Below are 13,840 nucleotides of genomic sequence, written 5' to 3' on the forward strand. Positions count from 1 at the left end.
TGGGGCTTGACTCCCACCGGACCTGAGCAAGCGGCTCCTCCCTGAGCACAGCCACAGGAGATGATCCTCCCGGTGAATGAAATGCAGGCAAAATGCCCACGCGATTCTATCCCGACTTTTTATATTCCGAATACAGACCATTAACGGTAAAGTGAGGAACAAAAGCCCAGGCCGCAGAGCAGAGCCGCCTCATTTTTTTACTTTAATTATAGGGAGGTTTTGATACAATTCTAAGTGGAACGTTTAAGGTTGTTTGTTTAATGATAGTTGACCCTTGAGCAAGGCGGGGGAGAGGGGATGTTAAGGCCGGCGACCTCCCGCGGCGTCGAAACTTCTCCTAGAACTACTTCATTTCAAATGAAGCTGTTAAGCCAGAGCCTGTTGGCTTTCCCTGCAGTTTGGCCAAGCTCTGGAAACATGACTGCAAGCATCGTTCCGTTCCCAACTCCCAGCCAGGGAGGGTGTTCTCCTCCCCAATTCGCAGCTCGGGAAGACTAAGGGGAAAAGGCGCTTTAATTGCTCGGCCTCACAGCGGCGAGGACACACCTTCGGGCTCCCGCTGGAAACCAGAGCCAGGAGGCAACGCCGCCGCGCGCGGGGCTCGGAAATACCCTTCCCTCGCGTCTCCGCCTTCTCCCGACGGAACAGCGGAGGCGGGGCTAGCACCACGAATACAAGCGGCCCTGTTTTCTAGCTCTCTTCGTTCCTCGCGGACGCTAAAGAGCGACGCACAAATCCGGACGGTACCATTCTTTGATTCTACCACTCTATCAAAATTCGAGATATTATTAGAGGTATCTATAGAAAATTAAGTGATCAAAAAAGCTTCATATTTTTGTTCTATAATAACAACCAACTCGAGAAAGGAGATGGCAGTTTTGAGCAAGTTCTTTCTTTTCTTTGTTCAACGCGGACCTTGACTACTTGGGCTCACGACGTCACTTCCGGGGACCAAGTGCTTGAACACCGGAAAACGTGCGCGCTGGGCGGAGGAAGCTCGTTCGGCGGCTGTGTTGCCATGGGCCGGAGGAAGGCATCAGGTTCTGGGTCCCTCGGCCGGGCGCTTATCCGGCAGCAGACCCAGCGGAGCCGTGGGCACCGTCACACCGACGCCTGGGTAAGCCAGGGCTTGTCCTCTTCCTCAGCCTCTGTGTCTGGTTACGCGAGTGTGAACGCTGCGAGTCCTTGGGCCAGAGATCACGAAACTTTCCTAGAAGTGACGTCTAAGTAGGGTTTTCAAGGATGAGTGTGAATTTCTGCCACGCTGATACGCAGGTCCTCCTCCTAGGAGGGACAGAGCACACAAAAAAGTAGGACTAGTCTAATGAGGCTGGAGTAAGATTTTTGAAGGGTCTTAATGTCAGAATAATAGTCTTTGCCTTATAAGCCATGGGAACTTTGGAAGTTATGAGCAGGAAAAACACAAGCACTACGTCTTTTAAGTATTAATTTGTTCAAAGAATGGACCCTCTAAAAGTGGCTGGTTGCTACTAGAAATACAGCATATCTCTCATTCCTGCTTTATCATCATTTCCGAGTAACGTCGCTCAGAGATGAACAGTTCATCTCCAGAATGTGGCCGGCCTCGTAGTTCCTTAGGCCTAGGAACCATCACAGTTTTAGGACCTTTGAAAAGTGGACGGAGTAGTTTGACTTGTGCTTGTCCTTTTGACTATTCATAACCCCAGGTATTTGAGACTCACCAAGTTCACAGTAAGAATTTGTGCTAACGTCAGAGATGTCCCTGTAGTCCATGTGCCGCTCTCACACCATCTGATTTCTGTCTGTATAGTTTGCAGAGTAAGCAGCTTTATGGCTCATTAGTATTCATCAGGACAGAGTTACTCTGGACATTAGATACTGATCATTTCCATTGGGTTTGAAGCAGCTGATGGGAAGATTGAATATAAATTCTAAAGAACTGGATAGTAATCCTTACTCTGATTTTTACTGATTCTGTGACCGTGGGCAGACTTTTTAATCATCAGTGTTTTCATTTATTCGTACCTGTACTGAGCATGTAGCTAGGATGGTGTTTATATGAAACTCTGGGTTGTGTCTGGAAATCAGTTATGTAGGTGGCAACCAGAGGTGTTTTTGTTTTTGTTTTAAACCAACAAAAAAGAATTCAAAATATAGAGTGTATTACATGTAGGAAGGTAACTTTGTTTTAGGATTCTCTTGTTTCCATTTTACTCTAATGGCATATAATTGTATCACTGTGTGTATCACAGCATTTGGGTCACTGTAAAACTTACTGTAGGTCTCCCATCAAAAAATTTTGACTGTGGTTGCCAGGACCAGAGAGTCTGTGTTCAAATTCTTTATCACTTATTAGTTGCAACTATAGGCGATTATTTTTGAGATTTTTTTTTATTATTATTATTGATTTCAGAGAGGGAAAGAGAGAAACATCAGTGATGAGAGAGAATCATTGATCTGCTGCCTCCTCCACACCCCGACTGGGGATCGAGCTGCAATGCAACCCAGGCATATGCCCCCACCAGGAATCAAACCAGGACCTCCTGGGTTCATAGGTTTGACTCAACCACTGAGCCAAACTGGCCAGGCTAGGCAATTTATTTTTATCTATTGAAGCCTGTTTCCTCATCACAGAAAATAAAGCTACGTTAAAAGATTTTGAAAATGAAATGAAATTGTGAATGGAAAGTGCCTATCATGAGGTAAGAAAATGCTTATTTGAATGTTTAGCTGTTATCAGTGTTGATGCTAAAGGTGCTGATATTATGCTCAAGACCACAGAATATTAGTTCCTTGGGGGGGGTTAGAGTTTGTTTGGATGTCAAGAGCAGAAGAGAGTAACTGCATTTTACCCTGTTTTATTCATAGTTGCACACAAGTGAACTCAATGATGGCTATGACTGGGGTCGTCTTAATCTTCAGTCGGTGACTGAACAGAGCTCCCTTGATGACTTCCTTGCAACTGCAGAACTTGCAGGAACAGAGTTCGTAGCTGGTAAGTTGTTTATTGCTGAGTGCATATGACGCTGGTCACGTTTCTGCCTTGCTGACTAGATACAAACAAATCTACGTGCAACCGTTTTTTCAGACCCTACTAAATTCATAAATGAGCTGTCTTTAATCCAAAGGCAGATGTCCCAGTAGCATTGTGGGGTCCAGTTATACTCAAGTTGTGAGCTACAGAATGTGCCACAGTTTGCTGTTGTTGTTTTGTGGGGTTTTTTATACCACAGTTTTAAAATTCAGCTCTGAAAAAACACTTCAAATTATACAGTATCATATTAAATTCAAGAAACTCAATGTTTCCTAGGGAAAAAAAAACCAGTCAACATTATGGTGGACAGTACTAGTGTTTTCCAGAATGTTTTCTGATATCATTGTTAGAAGCACAATTCTAGGCCTGCTCTTGTTAACTTAGGCAACTTGTATAGTATTTGAAAGTACTTGTCAACACATTATAGTGAATTTTTCTGTGCATATCATTTGTTTTAGTCATTTCTCTCCCTGGTTTTCTAATATGTGTTTCTGAGCACTTGGAAAAGTACATGTCACAGAGATAGAATTATAAACTACTATTCCTGTTGCTCTTTTATTATTGTAAATGTTATTAAGTTGTTTAGCAAATTCATTCATTTGTTCAGAATGCTTTGTTTAGTCTCAGCCTCTCTCAGGCATTGTACTGGCAACAGTGTTGAATAAGGCAAGTTTTGGTTCTGTATATTTTATTTTAGGTGCTATGAAAGAAGTCTGTAGCAGATATGTGGGGTCATAAAAGATGGAGGTGCTGACAATTGAGTTAATCACCAGTGGCCAATAATCAATCATGCCTATGTGATGAAGCCTCCATTAAAACCATTTAGAGATGTGGCACCTCAAGTGAAGTTGTGGGACAGAACCCTCCTATCTCTGGAGTCTGACAGAATATAATGGAATTGTAGGAAACCAGTTGGTGTTTGGAGAATTGGTTGTTGGTGTGCGAAAAACCCACATATTTGGATTCAAAAGTGTTCAGAGACAGGTGCTGCATTGTTGTGTGATTACTTGCAGCAGCACTCATAGCAACACTGCTGAAATGAGAAGGAGAAAGAATAGTTGGCTTTACATAAGGGTGGAGATTTGGGAGTGGGTGCAGTGAAATAATGAATTTTGATGTTCAGTCAGAGTGGTCGAATGTATGTACCACGTGGCTTTAGCCAACTAGGGAAAGAAGTTGGATGATGGACTGGAGAAAGAGGAAAGCCTCGGGGGGCTAGAGGTATTTACAGTGGTTGGATATTGGGTGGGAGATCACCATTGGAAGGAGAAATTAAAAGAATTATTAAATATGTAGCTCGAGGGGTGTGTGTTTCGACTGCTTGCGAATGGTGCTTGGATTTGACTGTACTTGGTTACTAGACTGTGCAGCCCAAGGTATTGGTGGTCTGAGGAGGGTAGCAGACTGCAGCCTTTGCTTAGAGGTCAATAGGAATGTTGCTGAAGATGTCTCGTTATCTTTGAATAGGATCTTCCCTTGACATTTTGGTAAGAAGCTTAGCTGACTTCTGAGGAGACTAGGTGGCTGTGTGTGGTGAATTCGAGAGGCCTGGAGCAACTCTGGGGTGGCTGGAGGGAAATAGAGCCCTAGAACAGAGGTCTCTCTAATTCACACATGGACATGATATTTATTTGAATTTATATGTGGCACTAATCCTGGGTGTTCATCATACATACCTTATGTACATCATAGTGTAATAGTTCACCCTTTCAACTGGAGTGAGACTGCTGAATCTTTGCTTCCCCATCCATTCCCATTGGCTTACAATTATTCTCCCTGTATCAGTGGTCAGCAACTGGTGGTCGGCGGACCACTGGTGGTCCGTGAGGTCCGAAAGGTTGGCGACCACTGCCTATATAAAATGAAGGGATTGGTTGTAGTAAATCTTCACAGTTTCTTCCCACTCTTAATGCATTTATAATATGGAGTTTTATAAATAATAAACACATTTTCCTTTTTTGTAGAAAACTTCATTTGGAAATTATGATTTATCCAAGGCTAGAGGAATCTCAATTTTAAAAGCTTAAATTCTGTTTCAGATGCTCATATTTTTAGTTTTGAAGTAATGACCAATATTCACTATTCGTATTGCCTCTTGAGTAACAGTCCTTTTCTGTTCTATAAACAGAGAAGCTTAATATTAAGTTTGTGCTTCCTGAGGCTAAAACTGGACTGCTGTCTTTTGAGGAGAGCCAGAGAATTAAAAAGCTCCATGAAGAAAACAAACAGTTCTTGTGTATACCAAGGAGGTGAGTTGAACAAGAATGTAGGACATTATGAGGCACAGCATGGCCACTGAGTATAAAATTTTTATATGTTCACTCTTTTTCTGCTCTCTATTCTCAGTCAGTTGCCATTATTAAATCCAAATCCCCTATTTTATTTTGGTAACTCATATGGAGTTTTCCCCTCTGTGATTGTTTCAGACCAAAGTGGAACAAGAAAACTAGCTCCGAAGAACTCAAACAGGCAGAGAAAGATAACTTCCTAGAATGGAGACGTCAGCTTGTCCGGTGAGTGTTAAGGTTATCTGAAGATTTGCCATGGATTCCACGTCAGGCATTTTGATGTGCTAGCATTGCTGTTTGCATTTAAAAACTTTTTTAAAAAGAAAACTGGTAGATTTCTTTTAAGTGCAAATCGCTGGCCACACATGAATCCTTGCACAAAGATGGCAAGTTGGTTAATGGTGAGTTGCTTACTCTGCTCCATTCCTGGCTGTTTCTCTCGTTTATACCCTTCTCCACCAGTAGTCACCCTGGAGTTGGTCACTGCTCTCGGGCATTCCTCCAGGAAGAAATGCCGTGGAGAACTGTCACTTTGTGTAATAGATAAACTTCCAGGGTTTAAATAGATTAAACATAAAACTTGAATTTGATTTTCTTATTGGTTCAGCAGAAAGTATCTATAATAATAAAAGCATAATATGCTAACTAGACTGAACAGCCCAACGACCCCCTGGATGAAGTCGGGGCTGCGAGGGCCAAGCCCCTTGCACGAATTTCGTGCATCAGGTCTCTAGTATAAAAACAATTTATATTTGCGTACTTATTTTTTAATGCAATGAATTTCAGTGTTTATGTTACTCAAAACTTTCTATATAATCTGGCAAAGGTATAAACTTATCATTTTAAAGCCAGGCTAGAAGAGGAACAAAAGCTGATATTGACTCCATTTGAAAGAAATTTGGACTTTTGGCGCCAACTCTGGAGGGTGATTGAGCGAAGGTAAATGAGCATTTTGGGGAGAGGGGTATTGGCGTTGTTTTTGTGGTGTTATATTAGATTTAGGTGTTAATACATGTTTATAGGCCCAGGGATGTGGGAGGGGGGCAGGATTAAGCTATACAAAGGGCTGTTGTTGAGAATTATTATAAAAACTGAAAGTATGATACTGTTTTTTAAAATATATAATGTTTTTTGTTATTAGATGAACACAATAAGCTTGTGAGAATGGTGAGCATTTTCTGTAAGATGAGTTCTGAAGCATCTGTAGTTATTTCAGCCACTGTATATTGAATTTCTACTGGTAATACGGAAAATATGGGTGTGAAAAGGAATAGGTATCTGCCTGAAAGAGCCGGTATATTATGGGGGGAGGCCAAGCAAAGCACCAGGCAACAGAGCACACAACAGATGAATGAAATGCACTAGTCAGTGATGGCGAACCTATGACACGCGTGTCAGAGGTGACACGCAAACTCATTTTTTTGGTTGATTTTTCTTTGTTAAATGGCATTTAAATATATAAAATAAATATCAAAAATGTAAATCTTCATTTTACTATGGTTGCAAATATCAAAAAATTTCTATATGTGACACGGCACCAGAGTTAAGTTAGGGTTTTTCAAAATGCTGACATGCTGAGCTCAAAATGTTCGCCATCACAGCACTAGGTCTAGGACGATGCAGTTCTGGTAAACTACAAAGCAGTGTGATTCCTACTATGTTGCAGATAGAAAGGTAGTGGGCCAAGTCATAGGCCAGGAAGGAGCAGTTGATAAGGAAGGATTGGGTGGGGGGAATGATTGTTTTAATTGGAATTTGAAAAAAGAAAAATTTTAATAAATTAAGAATGGGATATTTTCAGTCTTTTTCATGTCTTGATTGTTAGAAATGAATGAATCAACTTTCTCCATTCTCACCTCTTTGATATAGTGCAGCTTTTTCAACCAGTGAGCTGCAAGAATTTTAAAACACGCAGTACCTGACTCTTTGGTCAGGGATACTGACCTCTTTTTGCTTAGATAGTCAAATAAAAAAATGACAGCATCCAACACAATAGCTGTCCTGTGTGAATGAATCAAAATTATACCCTTTTTTTTGTTAGATTGTCAAAAAAAATTATTTTTGGTGTGCCGCGGAATTTTAGTGATTAGTTTATATGTGCCATAAGATGAAAAAGATTGTTGGTATAGTTAAAAGGTTTTTGTTTTCCTCAAGGTGTCTGAATTACTTAAAAGGACTCCATAAATGAAATTTATATTTGAAATGATGTTCTTTAACAAAAGGAACTTTCAGGTTGTATTTTTTTTTTTAAACACATAAAATGTACCCAGTAAGAACATTAGGAAACAGGATGCCTGGTTCTCGGAAAAGAATATTAGTGCATTTGCATTGTTATGTTAAAAAAAACACACAACAGGAATTGGATTAAACTTGTAAGCCAGGTGGGGCGTAATTGCCTGGTTGAAGGGAACAGGGAATAACCTAAGAGCTCCCTGTTCAGATTGGCTTCGGTGCCTCGCCTCTCCCTGGCCTTGAGAGCCAGATCCAATGCTTCTATCCCCAGCTCGCTCGGGGCTCGGGGGCAGGCACAGGCTTGCCTCTTATAGGTTTGACATGTCTTAGTTGCTGTTCTTTCTATCTCTTCGTCCTAATGAGTTCCGGCCTTTCCTTTTTGTAGGTTTTGACAGGGAACAAAAGTAACCATACGTGTTCTCCCATGTTTAACAGGATGGCCCTTTACTCGCTTTATATGCCCTAAATAAGCAGTTGGTTTCCCTAGCATGAGTCTGTGCTTGTTGAAACTCTTAGTTAGCTTCAGTTGGATTACAGTGTTACTTGTGTTATTGTTTTTATTATGTGATATTTCTCTCTTTATAAGAACATATTTCTACCTCCATGAATATAATGTGTTTTACATGGAGGTGTGGATCTGAGTTACATAGAAATATTACCAATAAAGTGACTACCGCCACATCTTTTAACAGGAAATATTTGCTAGCGTGTTCTGTACAACCAGTGTCTCCTTCCATTAGGTAACAGGCAGGTAAGCCGTCTGCCTTTAATTTCAAAAGTAGTTATCAGAAAAGATTTGATGTATGACATGTCATTGAAATGCAGGAAACTGCGAGGGCAGAACACTGCATTCCCGTAACATAGGCACCTTCGTTGTATTGCGCAGACCCTTCCTGGTACATAGTTGGCACTTTTCTCTGCATCCTCATTCAGCACACGAAGCAAGCTGTCTTAAATGTGTTCTCTTACTGGTGTTTCTAAGCAGATGACTTGTTCTTATTCTTTCTACATGTTTGGTAGATAGACATAAAGTTTGTGGACTTTGTAATTTTAGTTCATTAGGCTTTTTTGCAGTCATTCTTGCATTTACTCTTAAATACTCCCAGTTTTTAAAGTGGTAGATACTACCTTAAAGAAGAAAATATTAGGGCCTGCTTAATTTGAGAATTTATAAACAATCTATCATAAATTAGCAAGTCTGTGAGTTCCTTTGAATCACAATTATGCTGGAAATTTAACTGTTCTGAAGGAATTGTACATTGATTGTCAAAAACCCTGCCCTCAATGGTAACTGGGTTCCATGCATTTCCTTGGTGTTCGGCGTAGTTGCGTAAGAGTTACCTCAGAAAAGGCTAACCAGATACGGATTTGGAGACTGCTGTAAGGGGGTAGGTGGTACATCTGCAACTTACTCCTTTCCAGTGGCAGTCACAACTGGCCCTTAAAAAACATCTTTTCTAGTCCTAACCGGTTGGCCTCAGTGGATAGAGCGTCGGCCTATGGACTGAAGGGTCCCAGGTTCGATTCCGGTCAAGGGCATGTACCTTGGTTGCGGGCACATCCCCAGTAGGGGGCGTGCAGGAGGCAGCTGATCGATGTTTCTCTCTCATTGATGTTTCTAGCTCCCTATCCTTCACCCTCCTTTCTGTAAAAAATCAATAAAATATATATATATTTTTAAAATATATTTTATTGATTTTTTACAGAGAAGAAGGGAGAGGGATAGAGAGTTAGAAACATCGATGAGAGAGATCGATCAGCTGCCTCCTGCACGCCCCCTACTGGGGATGTGCCCGCAACCAAGGTACATGCCCTTGCCGGAATCGAACCCGGGACCCCTCAGTCCGCAGGCCGACGCTCTATCCACTGAGCCAAACCGGTTCGCCTAAAATATATATTTAAAAAGAAAATCTTTTCTAAACACAGAAGCTGAAGGAAGGGAGGATACTCCCAGTAAAGTGAAATACTTGTGCTGCTTGCAATGCTGGGCTGCTATAGTCCCTACCACATTTTGAGGCGCTTGCTATCAACTGCAGTTTTCTTTTCTTAATCCTCACCTGAAGATTTTTTTATTATTATTATTATTATTATTATTATTATTATTGATTTTGGAGAGAGAAGAAGAGGAAGGAGGTGGAGAGACTTGATCAGTTGCCTCCCATATTCACTCCGACTAGGGATCAAACTCGCAACCTAGATATATTCCCTGACCAGGAATCGAACCCCAACCTTCCAGTGCGATCAAACTCGCAACCTAGGTATATTCCCTGACCAGGAATCGAACCCCAACCTTCCAGTGCACTGGATGATGCTTCAACCAACTGAGCCAACGGGCCAGGGCAGAAAATTTTTTATACATCATCTACGTGGTTGAAGAAATTGGACTCATCATTCCTGCTTCAGGATGGCAACTTAAGTTGATATTTTGCTGTTTTGGATTCTTGCCATCTAAACCCATTCTTGGAGTGGGTGGATGATTAAGTGCTAGATGTAGGCTTTGATAGAGCAGCTGTCAGCAGGTGATAAATATATTAGGGTTTTTTTGAGGCCTTAACACGGTTTAGATTAAGTACTGAATATGTGGTGGACCTCGCTTTATCTCTCCAGAAGAAGTTACTAGAAGATCCAGTTAAAATTTTAGCAATGAAATATCATCAGAGCTGTTAGTATAAGAGCAGGACAATATTATGATTATGAGCATGGCCCCTGGTCCATACTACCTTAGTTCCCATTCTGGTTCCATCAGTTGGTAGCTGGCAACCTTGGACAAGTTACTTAATTGTTCTAAGCTTTAGTTTCCTCATATATAAGCGGGGAATAATTGTACCTTAAAAAGTTAAACATGTCAAATGCTTACTATATGGAAAATGTTAGCTTCTCTTACTGTATGGTCAGCATTTCCTTTCACTTCACAATGATTGGAATATCTCACATTTGTTTTGCAGCGATATCGTGGTCCAGATAGTAGATGCTCGAAACCCACTCCTGTTTAGATGTGAGGATTTGGTAAGTAAAGTGTCCTAAGATTCAAATCTAACAACCTTGGAGGAGCAGTGGGAGGACAGCATCACTGATAGAAATACTCTAGACAAGCGTTCTGTACTCTCCTCCAGCTTTGTTTAGTTAGGTAGGCCTTTCCTCCGAGGGTTAAAAGCTTTCGTAACGCGACTGGTTGTGACAGACGTTTTCTCTTCTCAATCAGTTGTTTCTGTCTGCAGGAAGACACAAACACTGATGTGAACTTTCCAGCTTTTCGTTTAGAAGCCACTTTGTTAATAGACATTTGCCAGTGTTTCTCATTTTTTTGAGACACCAGTCAAAATAGCATTTTACTTACTTTGATATATTCCTGGTTATTTTACTTCTTATCCATTCCATTAAGTTTTCTCTTCTCACACTTTAGGTATTACCCCCTGTGGCGGTTTACAAATAAACTAAGTGTGTAAGCCACCACAGGGGCTAATAAGGTATGAGAATCGCATGAAATAATGCAGTATAGGCTTTGAATTAATAAAACACACGTGAAGTTTTCCTACTGAGGACCATAGTAGTAATAGTACAGATTATTTTAAAATCCACTGGTAAATAGCATGAATCTTAATGGTGAAATTCCTAGGAAATCAGCTTTTATACTTCTGGTATATTTCCTAATGCAGAACCAAACTTGGGAATTTATTTCAGTGACTTAGTCTTGGTTTTCTTTTAGAATTCAAAAATAATTTTTACAGTAAATATTGTTGGCTGTCATCACGAGGCTGCAAAATAGTCCCTGCTGGCCAACAAATCTAGTTACGCAGTTGTTGTTGTTTTTAACTTGTTTAAACGGAACAGTTCAGCACTATTAAAGACAAAAGGACCTGTTTTACAACAGGGCAGGAAAGCATTTTTACCTCTTCCAATTTCTTACGTTGAGAGTATTTCTTTATGTGACCTCACTTCTTTTCAAAGTTTACTGAGAGGGTCAGTAGAATGTGCCATGATTAAAAATATTTAAATTAGGAATGATATAAAAAAGGGCAGTGAAAACTTTTAGTTGTAGGTGGGGGGCGGGGGGGTGCTTCAGTATAATTAGCCTAATTTTTACTTGTTGGAAGAAGCCTTTCTAATTATATTTGTCTTGCCTAGGAATGTTATGTGAAAGAAATAGATGACGACAAGGAGAATGTGATTCTGATAAATAAGGCAGACTTGTTGACTTCTGAGCAGCGGAGCGCCTGGGCCACATACTTTGAAAAAGAAAATGTGAAGGTGGTTTTCTGGTCAGCTTTGGCTGAAGCCATCCCACTAATTGATGACTCTAAGGTAACCTGCGGGACTTTTCCAGGTTGGGTTTCAGGGAGATTAATGGAAATTTGGGGGGTTGGTTTGTTTATTTTTTCCCTAAGTGCTATGATAGTAGGAGGACCTATAGCAGTGATGGCGAACCTTTTGAGCTCGGCGTGTCAGCATTTTGAAAAACCCTAACTTAACTCTGGTGCTGTGTCACATATAGAAATTTTTTGATATTTGCAACCATAGTAAAACAAAGACTTATATTTTTGATATTTATTTTATATATTTAAATGCCATTTAACAAAGAAAAATCAACCAAAAAATGAGTTCGCGTGTCAGAGGTGACATTGGTTCGCCATCACTGACCTATAGAAAAATGGGTGACAAGGTGACGTCTCTGCCATCCCCTTGCAGTTTCTTCAGCCCAGGAACACGACTTGCTTTATAGCCAGGTACAAACATTTTACACGGTAACCAAATGTCTGTGAAGCGTTTTCTGTGCCTCAACTCATTTGAAGTCCTGGAGTAGGTAGATAGGTGACTCAGTGGAATCCTATTTTCTTTTCATTAGCCGGAAAACAGAGATTTAGAAAGCTTAGATACTGGACCCAATTGAAAAGAAGTAAGAAATGGTGGGCCTTGAAAATGACTTCAGGTTTTCTCACTGCGCAGAATATAGTCAAACACTGCTGCAGTTAAATATTTTACCCTTTGTTCTTCCTGCATGATCCTACAATAATAATCTGCTTTGTGTTGGTATTTACTGCTGTGTTGCTGGCAATTACCTGAAAGAAGTTGGGGTGCTTCACTGGGCTGGAAAAAATTTAGCTAAATCAGAAAGCAGGTCTAAAGAAGCAAGTTTATTCTACATATACGTGTGTGTGTGTGTGTGTGTGTGTGTGTGTGTGTGTGTATGGCTTAGTTGACTTGTGCATGCGCAATACATATAAAACTCTTGCTGGTGCCATTCGTACATATGTTTTGCTCTGTCATTTGTCAACCTGAATTTGGTTGACACTTCTATTATAAAGGGTGAATAGCAATATTAAAATATTTCCTTTCAATGTGCACGAATCCGTGCACAGGGCCACTAGTATTTAAAGAATAGCCTTAGTAGACATCATACTACCTTTACATGTGGAAAAAGTTTTCATTTTGTTTTTACCTTAACTTAGGATATTACTATTCCTTTCAAATATTAGTGATTTGGGGTGAAGGTAGAGTTCATTTTGGTTGTGCAGTTTGCTTTTCTCTTCTTCCAGCTTTGAATCTTGTGCATATTTCGTGTGTTTGTCCTTTTATATATTCTTTCCACTCACTGGTAACATTGTTAAATAGATTAGGACCAATAGGGACCAAGCATAGAGCTCTGTAACTTTTGGTGGACTTATGAGCACTCAATGCAAATGTCGCTGCAACAGCGTTGTTGTTAATAAAAACTAACCCTTAGAAAATTTATTCTCTGCCAGGTACCACTGTTCTAAGCACTATGTATTTTATTCTTTTCAACAATAAGTGTAAGTGCCTGTTGGCCTCGGGCAGTCTGGCTTCATAGTTTGTCCTCTTAACCATCATTTCTGTTGTTTCAATAATTGTCTGGCTGGTGGCTCAGAGGATGAGTGTTGACCTATGAACTAGGGAGGTCATAGTTTGATTTCGGATCAGCGCTCATGCCCGGGTTGGGGCAACCAATCAATGATTCTCTCTCAACATTGATGTTTCTATCTTTCGCTCCCTCTCCCTTCTTCTCTGAAACCAATAAAAATATACAGTGGGGCCTTGACTTACGAGTTTAATTCGTTCCGTGACGGAGCTCGTAACTCAAATTACTCGTATGTCAAGTCAATTTGACAAATCAATTTGCTGGGCTGATGTTGTGGCGTTCACTGTGACGTACGCTGCGCCAACTAGCGGTGGGGTATCTGAAGCTGGCTCGTAACCTGAATTTTAGCTCGCAACTCAAAGCAAAATATCGGCCGAGAGACGGCTCGTATCTCGAAAAACTCGTTAGTCGGGACGCTCGTAAGCCAAG

At 40.7% G+C, this 13,840-nt stretch overlaps 1 protein-coding gene across 5 annotated transcripts in view; it reads left to right on the top strand.

The window, feature by feature from the left end:
* Positions 1-948: 948 nt before the first annotated feature.
* LSG1 (large 60S subunit nuclear export GTPase 1) overlaps positions 949-13,840 on the top strand; it is a 28,639-nt gene continuing 15,747 nt past the window's right edge. The window contains exons 1-8 of one of the 5 annotated variants that reach the window (XM_036349598.1): positions 976-1,117; positions 2,617-2,684; positions 2,851-2,977; positions 5,145-5,265; positions 5,443-5,529; positions 6,157-6,243; positions 10,482-10,542; positions 11,662-11,838. In XM_036349598.1, coding sequence (XP_036205491.1) covers positions 2,664-2,684; positions 2,851-2,977; positions 5,145-5,265; positions 5,443-5,529; positions 6,157-6,243; positions 10,482-10,542; positions 11,662-11,838 — 681 coding nt within the window. In that variant the 5' untranslated portion in view covers positions 976-1,117; positions 2,617-2,663. Of the gene's footprint in view, positions 1,118-2,616; positions 2,685-2,850; positions 2,978-5,144; positions 5,266-5,442; positions 5,530-6,156; positions 6,244-10,481; positions 10,543-11,661; positions 11,839-13,840 lie in introns of all 5 variants that reach the window. The other 4 variants (XM_036349597.1, XM_036349600.1, XM_036349599.1 and 1 more) reach the window with 4 other exon arrangements.

The sequence above is a fragment of the Myotis myotis genome, unplaced genomic scaffold (assembly GCF_014108235.1).
Source record: "Myotis myotis isolate mMyoMyo1 unplaced genomic scaffold, mMyoMyo1.p scaffold_m19_p_2, whole genome shotgun sequence".
Taxonomy (NCBI): domain Eukaryota; kingdom Metazoa; phylum Chordata; class Mammalia; order Chiroptera; family Vespertilionidae; genus Myotis; species Myotis myotis.